This window comes from Dasypus novemcinctus, chromosome 3, assembly GCF_030445035.2.
Source record: "Dasypus novemcinctus isolate mDasNov1 chromosome 3, mDasNov1.1.hap2, whole genome shotgun sequence".
Classification (NCBI taxonomy): Eukaryota; Metazoa; Chordata; class Mammalia; order Cingulata; family Dasypodidae; genus Dasypus; species Dasypus novemcinctus.
Genome location: NC_080675.1, coordinates 136799915 through 136812107, shown reverse-complemented (window position 1 = coordinate 136812107; position 12193 = coordinate 136799915). Strand labels below are relative to the sequence as shown.

The window sequence follows — 12193 nt, the reverse complement described above, 5'->3', positions numbered from 1 at the left end:
GTTAAGGAAACAGAAGATGATTTTGTCCTAAGATAAAATGATTGATTATTGGAAAGAGTAGAGTGTGGGACAGAACCTGAATGAATACTGAAAGTGTAGAAGGTTTGTGGAAGGGAAATTTTTATGATTAAATTGAGTAAGATCAATATACAAAGAAAATATTTTATCAATAGCTTCTTGTGCTTTAACCTCATCATATCCTCAATGTTTGAAGAAGAGTCTTACCTCTTTTAAAAGAACATTTTATGTTCTAGAAATCAAATCCTGAAAAGTAGCCTTTTATTTCAAACTAACTGCAAGAGATTTATTCTTTCACTTTAAAGGAAAAATTAAAGTAATGGTTAAGTTCATTTAATATGTTATAAGTTGAATGAAAGGTATTTAAAGGTGTTATAAAATTAATAGGTTTTAAAAAAATTAATAAAAACTGTAACTAAGAGTTAAAATCATTTATAAATGCATTTATATTATAAAACAGTGGAAAGACAATAACTAAGATTATAGCTAGGTGAATTTAGCCTGAAACTATTATTTAAGTGTAAATTCTACACTAACCTTTCCTTTGTTTATGGTTACTTCAAGCCTAACCTCACCCTTTGCCTTTGCCTGTGGTTATTTCATAATTGAGAAGAGCTGGGACATCACTGTCTCCTCTCCTGGTATTAGTAACCCTTTCTCTCATGAATTCAAGTGTAAACTAAATAAATTGCTGCCTGATAGAATAAGGTTAAATGGCCACTGGAGTTTTATTATCTCCAAAAACAAAAAGGGGGGTGGAGGGGGAGAAGTCTCCTGCCTTGACGGTCAGTGTTCTAAGAGTGGCAATTCATGAGAGAAAGCAGTCTGTCTCCCTGAGGCTTCAAATAGCCTCAGTAAATATATATAAAATTAATCTTGTTGCTTATCCAAAATCCTGCTAATTTCAAGGTAAAATATGAAGTTCTAAAACAAAATGGTGCTAAGGCATTGAGAACATTTTGGTTATTACAATCCATTAAGTAAGAAAGAAAATTCTTGTGGTAAACTGCATGGTCATAGTGCAAATTAAGAGGAGTTTCAAAAGTCTTTGAAAAGTTTAAAGTAACTAAAGTCATGTTGTTGTGTCAAACTATTCATGTCTGCCTATTTGCTCAAATTGTTAAAAATTAAATATGCAGTTATATTTATAAATATTCTTAAAGCCCAAATTGAACTAAGCAGGATGAAAAAGTCATAGAAATCTGATTATGGAAACAATTGGGAAAGGGCCTCCTCTTTGCAAGAGCTTTTAAGGCAAGACTAGGTGTGGCAGATTAAACCTATCTACTAGGCTAGGGAATTAAGAATCAGTTTGCCTGGTAATTTCCCAGTTTAAACCTTTGTCAGCCATAAATTGGAAAAAAAAAAAACAAAACAAAACAAAGATTAGGTTAATTTTCACAGAAGAAAAATGTTGATGTAACCCGGCGGCCTGCTGCCTCAGTCTCCCACTCCCGGGTTGGACAGCAGTGGAGGAGACCAGTTTAGGCCAGTCCTATGGGCAGTGGAAGGATGCCCAAGAAGGAGCTAACTAAGTCGGTGCCATTTCAGCACTAAATTCTATTCCTTATTTGACAAAGGGGGGAGCAGGTAAAAACTAAAATGGTTGGAATGTGATAGAAGAAGCAGTTAAATCAAACTTTTGCGTGGGAAAGTTAAATCTCAGATAAGCTGTAACTTCTGAAGTATCCAATCTATGGAAAAACAGGAAGAGCTTGCATGCTAGGCTTAGGGGTATAAATTGTGTCATTTTTCTTTGTTCGGGGCACCAGCCATATCTGGCTCTGCGCCCCTTCTTGCAAGATTGAGAATAAAGTATTTTCTTCTCCACAATCTGGTGAGCCTTATTTTCTTCCAGAAGATTTCTTTCCAACAAAATAAGGTAATTAGTGGCTCTATTAACAAATTTCAGTAAGTAAAGGAAAGTCCATAAAAACTATGGAGAGATCTTTCCTGGGTTATGATTTTAAAAAATTAAGTAATTGTGTAATGTGTTTTGAAACCTGGTAGTCAGTATGCATGTGTTTTAAAACCTGGTAGTCAGTTATGCTTTTAAATTAATAATTTTCATAACTTAAAGAAAAGAAGTTTTTAGCTTCCTGTAAGGGAAAAAGAGAACATTCCTTGCATAAACTATTATGGTTTCAATTTTATTTTTGAGTGTAATCTCCCATAGTTAATTTATAAACTAAATTAACATTATGTACGAAATCTTTAGTGAGTGAAATTAGGCTGAAGGAAAAAGATTGTAGATATGCTCTCTTAAATAAAGAGTAAATTTCTTTCATTGGTAATTGTAATTTAGTAAGTTTATCTAAACATGAGGTGGCTAGTCAATGTGGTTATAGTCAATTATAAAGAGTTTGTAAAACATCTTCCAAACTGAAAATGTTTAAATAATTCTAGTTGTAGAAGTCATTGTTAACTAAAGAAACTTAGATTGGTATTGGTAGCAGAAATAACTTCATGATAATAAACCTGTCTGAAGGCCACTGCAAAATACACATTTAAGTAAATGGTAATAAAAAGTTGTCTTGATTCTATTGGAAATATTCTGTTTTCATTCTAACAATGAAAAGTATTTTTCCTCTATTACTAAAGTAAAGTACCTACTGTTATCTTCATAGTAAAATTGTGTAAGTAAATAGTCATTTGATATATGTATTGCGTTAAGTTGTTTAAAATATATATAAAACAAGGAATAAACTTTAACATTGTCAAACTCTTGTGCATTCGAACCAGGCCTTGTATACATTACAGGTGGCCTCTCCATGTGAGTTATTGGCTAGGCTGGTCACTGACCCCTCAATTAAAAATATGTGCTGTATCAGTCTCTGGTTCTGCTCCTGAAGTTGATGGAAACTATATTGCAGTTTCAAGCTCCTGCAGCCAATAATGACTCGGTACAGCCAAGTGTACAATGGATATCGCCTCCAGACTGGCACTGTTCCATGGTGCCAGAGAGCACTATGCACCAGGCTAGTAGAATACTGGAAAATCTCTGGAATACTGGAAGGATGCTGCAACTTGCTCACTGCGTTGAAGAACATGCTGAGTGGAGCCATGATACCAGGAGACTGTAAGTAAAACTTGAGCACAATTGGCATTATGGCCTGCTCTCATGGAGAGATAACATGTAAAGTATTACAAACCTGAAACTCAAAACTAATAATGGCAACTCTGAATCCTTATGCATTAAGTAATACATTAGTTAATATTAAGTGCTGTACTTTTATCCTGTACTAAATATATGCCTAATAATTGTAATGTTATCTTTTCTATTTTGGATCAAGTGCAGAAGTATATTAGACATGTTAAATTCCTGGTAAAATCATTTTCTAAACAGTTAATAACATGTCTATAGAATAAGGTGGCAGTCTCAGCCAGTCTCAGTTAGCAAAAGTGAGGCTTGCTTGCTGATGGTGAGTCACCTATTGAACAAGTCAAAATTGCTAGAAATTGTACAATGAAAACCAAGGTGTAAAAATCTTTATTCTGTAGTTCTGATCACTCCCACAGGTGAAAACTAAGAGTATTTCCAAATTAGTGTTCTAATCCTGAGTGAAGCCAGTTGCCCAAGGAGTGCCAGTTCACCAGGAGCATCTGACAGAGCGAATGAGTGTCAATCATTGAACAGCTTGGAATGTGTCTTCAGACAAAGCTAAGTGTCTGTTGCAATTTCTCTCTAAAGATGGATAACTTAAAAAAGAATATATATGCTGTTCCCACCAGCTTTTAAGGAATGCCATCTTTATAGGCACCTAACCTTGTCTACCTCTGTAATCCAATGTGTCCTCTTTTAAAAACAGGTATTCCAAATTTTTAATTAAGTTTGTTTCTTTCAGAGTGAACATCTTATTAACCATATGAAAACTTCATCCAACTTCGTACAGAATGCCAGATCCATCTTCCTCCAGTTAGAATAAATTAAAGAGTTTTTACACCTTATTAGGCAATGACTACAGCCCATGGCCAGCAGGAAGCAGTTACAGAAAAGAGATCTTCTCCCTTCAGCACCCCTTTTAAATTAAAGGTGTAAACTCTTTAAGAGTAAAATAAAAGTAATAGATGGATCTGGAACCTGACTGGAAATCCACGTGAGTGCCAGTGGCAGCAGAATAACTGCGGGAGGCCCCTGCCCAAGATTCTGCTGTCCAGAATGAAAAGTTCTAAACTTCTAAAAACGGTCCTTGATGCTGTACTAAAGACTGATAAATAATCAGTCAAGACAACAAACAGTCATCCACCTCCTAGCTACAACAATAATTATGCCAAAGCTTAGCAAGTAAACTTTGACAAAGGGGGGGAATGATGTGGGCTATGGGTGGAAGGCTCTTTGTCTCTTCAGAGATAACTAAGTTGTTTGACTTGTGGGTGTGAAACGGTAAGAGGCTGCAGTCCTGCTCTTAGGGACCAGCAGGCTCCAGTCCCAGGAAATGTTTAACAAAGCAAGGGCTATAAACTTTAAGTATTTAGGGGAAATGCAAAAACCAAGGCTTATCTAAAATGTCTGGAGTCCTTGCTAAAAGCTTACCTAAGATGTGGAAGAGATATATGCTAATTGAAGCCTATTGAGAACTGAAACAAAGGGACGATTTGGCCTTTCCTCTCTGTATAAAAGACGTTTGAAAATCTTGTTCCGGGCTCGGGATTCAAACTGAAAGCTCCCGAGTCCGGCCGGCCGTCAATAAACCATTTTTCCTTCTCAAAATCATTGCTGAGTCCTGGCCTCTCTATACTCAAATAATTGAACTTCTCTTAAATTCCACAACATCATAACAATACGTACTTTTTTGGGGAAACGGACTCTTCTAACATAGTTGATTCCTCATCGCCCTCGAGTCCAAATCTATCCTTACTTTGTTTCTGTTGGTAAAACAAGGCACAAAAATGGAACTTAGCAGATCTTGCACATGGACTTTTTAAAAGACTTTTGAAGGGAGCCCTTTATAAACAAAAATGTTGAGATTTACCCAGCATTTCTTTTAATGGCTATTTTATAAGTGATGCATGAACAAAAACAGAAATAGTAACAATAAAAGAGAAGTCCATTATGTAATATAATGTCTTCTGTATTTATTGTTGCAGAGATTTAATGTTTTTACATAATTAAAATCAAGATGAGTATATTAATACTCTAGTAGATCTTGGTTATTTGAGTGGGCTGTATTCTGAAACCTTAGCAAATCTGTTTGCATGTAACTCCATTACATTTGGTAAAATAAATATGGAAAATGCAAACAACATTTTCAGTCCTTCAATCTGGGTTTCTACAGAGGCTGGGAAGCACAATACCCACACAGTTACTGGGGAGGAAGATGCTGAGGGGTAGGCTAGACTCATCTAGCTAAATGACATTCTCTTGCTCATTCCACCGGGCAGTAAATGATAGCAATATGTGCTGCAGCAAAATCAGAAATTTTTGCAGGATTCTAGGTCAAGGAGCTCACATCTGGGCAATATTAAAGCCAAAGATTAAATTAGCAAACCATACATTTCAAACAGTTTTTTTTCAAGGTCTCTACATCATCTAAATTGAGCCTTTTTATAGAGTGGCCTTGCTTTTCAAATCACATCTATACAAAATACCTTTTTGAGGATGATGTCAATGTAGCCGGCAATCAGCTGTGATATTTGCTCTCCCTCAGTGGTTTGTACTGAGTAGTAGCTTTCCTGATACTCCCCAAAATCCTGAAAAAACAGCATTACAAGAAATATAGATATGTCAGACACATCAGTAGTTTTAAAGCCTAGGAGATCCACCACTGAACAAGATAGCAGAGACTAACTTTTCCCTGGTCCTCCCCTCTAAATACAACTAAACACCCCCCAAAATAATTCAACAAACAATGGTAAAGGGTTCTGAAAGCTGGAAATAAGGTGACAGACAGCTGGGGACATAGGACTTGAGGAATCCCTATATGAGCAGTTCTCAGGGCTTTCAGCTCCCATATAAACTGGATGCTGAAGAGACCTCAAACCCAGAACTTCCAATGGGCTGAAACACCTGCTGTTTTGGGCCAAAGAACCAGGAGAGGGAAACCCAAAAGTGACTTACTGGGATGCCCCAAGCCCCACTCCACAACCCAGTTGGCAGGTGTTCAATCCACCAGCAGCAGCAAAGCAGCGAAGCCCCAGGTAATCCCAGCTCCTGCTCCACAATCTGCACAGGCAGCAGTCCGGTTTTTGCAACATTAGAAAAACTTTCTAGATGTACTCATTCATAGAGTATAGTTGACAGAGAATAGAATCAGTGAATGTGAAGCCATATTAATAGAATTTACTCAGTATGAATAACAGAGAAAAAACAGACTGGAAAAAAAACCACAACAGAACCTCAGGGATTTATGGAATAATAACAAAGGATATAACATTCATTTGTCAGAGAATCAAGAGAAGAAAAAGATACAGAAACTAAAAACGTATTTGAAGACCTCATGGGCGAAAGCCTTCCCAAAATGATGAAAGATATAAACTGACAAATTCAAGAAAGAGAAGCCCAAATACGAAATACCCAGAGAAATCCACACTAACACAATTTAACAGAACTTCTGAAAACTGAAGACAAAGACCAAAAAAAAAAAAAAATCTTAAAAACAGCCACAGACAGCTGCAGCGCTCGTCACGTGGCCGTCCTTGGAAGGGCCCTCCTTGGAAGGGCCCCAGCCATCTGGGATCAGGGCTCACCCGAAACCAGTGTGGCCACATCTTCACTAACCACATCCTCAAAGACCTATTTCCAAATCAGGACACATTCGTGGGACTGGGAGTTAGGACTTGAACATAGCTTTTGGGAGGACCAGATTCAGCCCTCGACACCCAGGAATCTCTTTGGCCCATGCCCAGGCTTGGTCCCTGTTGTTCGACATTCACGGAACATCTACCCCCAACTGATGGGCACTGCTCTGGGGAGAAGGTACATCCTTGAACCAAGCACAGGCCCCTGCTTTCTTGGCACTTATATTTTAGTGAGGGGACAAGACACCTAACAAATAAGGAAATTATATAGTATGTGAGAAGGGCATGAATGGTATGGGGGAAAAAATAGAGCAGGAAGGAGAGGTGTCCTTTTAAAGTAGGAATGGTCATTGTAGATGTATCAAGAAATTGACATTTGAGCAAAACTTGGAAGTGAGGGAGTTAGCCACGTTTTAGAGAAAATTGTTTAAAATATAAAAGGACAGGGAACTGAGAGTGTCTACAACAGCAAGTGGGAGAATTGCACCCATCATCCACGTGGAATCTAAGCCCCCGATATAGAGGTGGAGTGGACATCACCATCCCAGGGTCCACATGATGGAGGAATAGGATATGGATTAGAGTGGACTTACTGATATTCTACTATGGAACTGCTGTGAGTAGTAATGGAAGAAACTGTAGCATTGATGCGGAGAAAATGGCCAAGGTGGTTGCTGAGGGCAGGAAGAGGGAAGAAGAGATGTGATGTGGGGACATTTTCGGGACTTGGGGTTGTCCTGAATGATATTGCAGGGACAGATGCTGGACATTAGATACCCTGCCGTGGCCCACTGGGTGTACTGAGGGAGAGTGTGGACTACAATGTAAACTGTTGTCCATGCGGTGCAGCAGTGCTCCCAAATGTATTAACCAAGTGCAATGGCTGTGCCCCAATGATGAGAGAGGTTGTTGATGTGGGAAGAGTGGGGTGAGGGGGGTGGAGGGTGGGTGGGAACCTCTTATATTTTTTGAATGTAACATTAAAAAATAAATAAAGGAAAAAACAAAACAAAACAAAAAAAAACAGCCACAGAAAAATGACATATAATTTATATAAGAACATCAATTAGACAGCAAATGACAGCAAATTTCTTATCTAAGACCAGAGGGGCCAGAAAGAAGTGGCATATTTTTCAAGAGCTGAAAGAAAAGAAGTGAATCCTATATTCAGAAAAACTACCCTTCACAAATGAAGAGGAAATAAAAACATTCTCAGATAAAGGAATACTAAAAGGATTTGCTATGGGCAAATCTATCCGTAAAGCATAGCTAGGAAAGAAGCTCTCCAAACACAAAGCAAATGATAATAGAAGAAGGCTGGGACCTTCACCTCATGAGCCTCTTTAATAGTATGTTATGGTTGAAGCAAAAGGTATAATACCATCTGATATGGTAATCAATGTTGATAGAGAAAATACTTGAGACAATTATATTCAAAAAGTGGGGAGGGTGAAGAGACTTAAACTTCACTCAAAGAGGTAAGAGTTGACATAAAAGTGCTGTAATAAGCTATGAACATAAATGGTAATAATTAGAATGATGACTAAGAAAATTTTACAAAGCTGTATATCTCAAAAACATTATAAATAAATCAAAATAGAACTCTAAAAAATTGTTCAAGTAATCCACAAAAAGTCAAGAAAAAAGAGGAAGAAAAATGGAACAAACAATAAAATGGCAGACATAAGCCCAAACATATCAATAGTTACCCTAAATGTAAATGATCTAGATATACCTATTCCAAGGCAGAGATTGACAAAGTGGATTAAAAAAGCAAGACTCAATTATATGCTGCCTATAAGAAACTTACTTCAAACAAAATGGCATAGGTAGGTTGAAGGTAAAAGGAGGAAAAAAATATATTATGTCACATAGCACCATAAAAAAAAAAAAAAGCAGGTGTGGCTCTATTAATAAAGCAGACTTCAGAGCAAAGAAAATTACTAGGAAAAAGAGGAACATTACATAACAATAAAATGATCTATCCATCAAGAAGATATGTGTATGCTCTAAACAGCAGAAGTTCAAAATACATGAAGCAAAAAATGATAAGACTTCAAAGGGGAAATAGACAAATCCACAGTTATAGGTGGGGAGTTCTCTCTAACAACTGACAGAAGTACTAGATGAGAAAAACAACAAGGATACAGGATTTAATTGACATTTATAGAATATTCCACCCAAGAGCAGAATACACATTCTTTTCATGCACTTATGGAACATTTGAATATCGACAATGACCGTATCCTGGGATATAAAACAAACCTGAACAAATTTAGAAGAATTAAAATCATACAGAATATATAGTCCCTGACAATAATGGAATCAAACTAAATGTCAGTAACAGAAAGACATAAAAGGAAAATATCCAAGCACTTAGAAATTACATAAAGCCTTGGAATAGATAAACTTTTTAATGTACCTTTATATTTTAATAAAAATATTGACATTCATTTTCTTCTGTGCTTGAGTTAGGTGCTGAGATTCATCACTGTTTGCTACTTATTTTTAAGAACATTTTTGTTTTTAAAAAGTAGTACTTGGAACTAGTTCAAAAAGTCAAACAGTATTACAAGATGAGTAACACAGCTCTCCCTATCAATTCCCATCTTCAATTTCCATCCTTCCAAAGGCAACCATTTTAACTTTTGTACAAATTTCTCTAATATTTCTAAAAAAACATACTTAAACTGATTTCTTAATTTTTCTTTCTTAGACATTATCCATTGACTTCCTACAATGGAAGATGAGGACTTAGGTCTCTAAGTATGAATGCCCATCTTTTTGATCATGCAGGTGCAGTGGTTACTGACTACAAGAGGAAAGAAAATGTGATTCCTGAAGATTTCTTCTAACTGCAAGAGCCCATCAATCAATGATCAAATTAGACAACTAATTTACTCCCTCCAAGGTCCCTTCCTTACACCTATTTGGCTGAGATATAGAGGAGGCCTTTGTGTGGGATTCAGAGTATTATAAAGTTTATTTCAGGGCACACTAGGGATGTCATGAGGAATAGAGAATGCTGAGAACTGTTCTGGTGTGGTGCTTCTTCCTAGTTAATGAACCAAGACAGACTTTGAGCATGAGGGAAGAAGTAGTGGCTGAATAAACCTGGGCTTGCTGACATCTCTCTCACTTGTGGACTAGTCCCCCTCCTGGCCAATGGATTTCCACCATCTTCCCCTCTCTACACTGGCTTTCTAAGGCCTGGGAAACCCAATGGGCTTGATATGTCCTTTCTCCTGCTCCCAAGGCCAGGCTGGCCCCCTCACTGCCCACTACCAGTCCCTACCAGCGTGAAGCTCTTGGGTGAGGCTGCCCAGCGCTTGACTGTCGTGAGGGGCCATTCCTGCAGCACTTCCTTGGTCTTCTCATCCACACGCATCACTGAGTCCTTGGTGATACCCAGCAAGCGAGGCACCAGTTTGTTTTTGCCTTTCATCTTTTCCTGAAAGAAGAGATACCAAGTGTCACTGCTCTTCCTTTTAATTCATCTGATTTTGCCAAAAGAAGTAATAATTTTGCCATGTTTTACCTGTAGTTTACCTATGTATACTATTGTTTCAAAACAGGCAGGGTCATTGGAAAACCAGTGTTTTAAGGCTAAACGAAAAGCTCACTAAATTAAGGAGTTTGGAAATAACCAGAAAAAGCTGAACTAGAGCTCTCAGAAGACCAAAAAAGTGTTCTTTCTGGAAAGAATGCCATTCTAGGAAGACCTAGAAAGAAATGCCATTCAGGGAGGCAGGCTGCTCCAAAAACAGAGACAGTGCCAAGAAAAGACAAAACTGAGCCGAGAAAAAGAAGTTGAGGTGGGTCCCAAATGTTATCACAACCAGTGATCAACTCAGTCAGAAATAAAAGAGGGTTGATGTGGAATTTAAATATAACACTTTAACTATTTAAAATTGACCAAGAATCTTCTCATTTTTTGTAAATCTCTTTTTTGTAAATCTCTAAAATATATACCCACCTAGTTTCTTTCTGTTTTATACAACTACTAATTCTTTAAAAATCTCTTACGATTAGTTTTAATAATTTGTTAAGAAACACTAACCGTGCCTTTTAAAATAGCTGATCTCTGCCTTATATTCATACCAAAACACATTCAAGATGGATTAATAATTTAGGAAGAATATACAAGTGGAATTTCTAGCAAAATCAGCAAAATAAGAAACCATAAAATATTAATAGCTTTAACTACAAAATACACAGACCTTGGTACCTCTAAAAAACAAATAGAAAAAAAAAAAAGAAAGCCAATGACTGGGGAATAAATATTTGTTACAAATATGATAGCAAAAGATTTGATATTACTGTATATGTAAAGAACATAAATCAATAAAAATAAATGATGAAGAACATAAACAGAAATTTGGGTGAAATTTTAATTATACAAAATAGCAGGGGGAAAAAACAAAATAGCAAAGTCTTTCTTTAATTAATATTCAGATTGAGGAAGGTATGAAGTAGGACCACTACTGATAGTTTTAAGTGGCAAAATATTTATGGAAGGAAGAAAATGTGTCAATTATCTATTTGAAGTCTTAAAAATGTTCATGCCTTTGAAACAGCTCACTTATAGAAACTTATTCAAAGGGGGAAAAAAAAAAAGATTATGCTACAAGGAAGCTCAACCAAAGCTTGTCATAGTAAAAAACTAAAAACAACCAAAATTTTCCAAAATAGAAGATTTGATAACTAAATTATGGTACAGCCAAAAACAGACTACTCTGTAACTATGCATTATACATAGACATTTAAGCAAAAGTCATTTAACTATTCTTTAAAATTTTTGAGAACATTGTAAGGCCTTTTAACATTCCTAAGTTTTTTTTACGGTTCTTAAATGACATAAAGTAATTGTGCAATGTTGCTGATAATGAACCTAGCAAGCTGCATTCAGATTCAAACATGTTAGAATGAGTAATCCAACAAAATTCAATTTGGATCAGATCCTCATCCCTTGACTGTGTGAAAAGAGTACTCTCTTTCCAGTGAAGGATTATCCCAGAGGTTCACTAGATGAGAATCTGACTCGGTGTTTTTAAACAGTACTTGGCATGTGCCTATAAATTATTTGCAAAAGAGCAAAGGTAAGGAAGGAGAGAGGGAGGAGAAAATGGGGAGGGGAGGAGAGAAAAAAGAAAAAAAAAAATTATCTTAACATGGCAACTACCAAATACCTTAAAAAGAAAATGTTGGTGCCATATCCAGTTAAGTATTAGGAAGCCTCCTATCTTGGTCTGTCTGTTCCTGTGGTTTCAAAACCATTTCTTGTACACTGTTGAGGTACATTTATAACTTGAAATGTGAACCCTTATTTTAAAATTTTTTAGAGTTAAGAACTATATAAATTTTTTAAAAAAAGTTTGAGTTCTCTGTTTTCAAACATGCTAGTAGTTTATTTTTTAGGTGCTTTGTTATTTGGAAA

The 12193-nt window shown here is 36.5% G+C and overlaps 1 protein-coding gene across 11 annotated transcripts in view; it reads right to left on the bottom strand.

Annotated features, from left to right (window-relative positions):
• TLN2 (talin 2) overlaps nt 1-12193 on the bottom strand; it is a 476435-nt gene that overhangs the window by 169823 nt on the left and 294419 nt on the right. For all 11 annotated transcript variants that reach the window (XM_058294297.2, XM_058294301.2, XM_058294305.1 and 8 more), the window contains 3 exons: nt 10052-10207; nt 5608-5709; nt 4808-4884 (listed from right to left, as the gene is read on the bottom strand). In XM_058294297.2, the coding sequence (XP_058150280.1) occupies nt 4808-4884; nt 5608-5709; nt 10052-10207 (335 nt within the window). The remainder of the gene's footprint in view (nt 1-4807; nt 4885-5607; nt 5710-10051; nt 10208-12193) is intronic.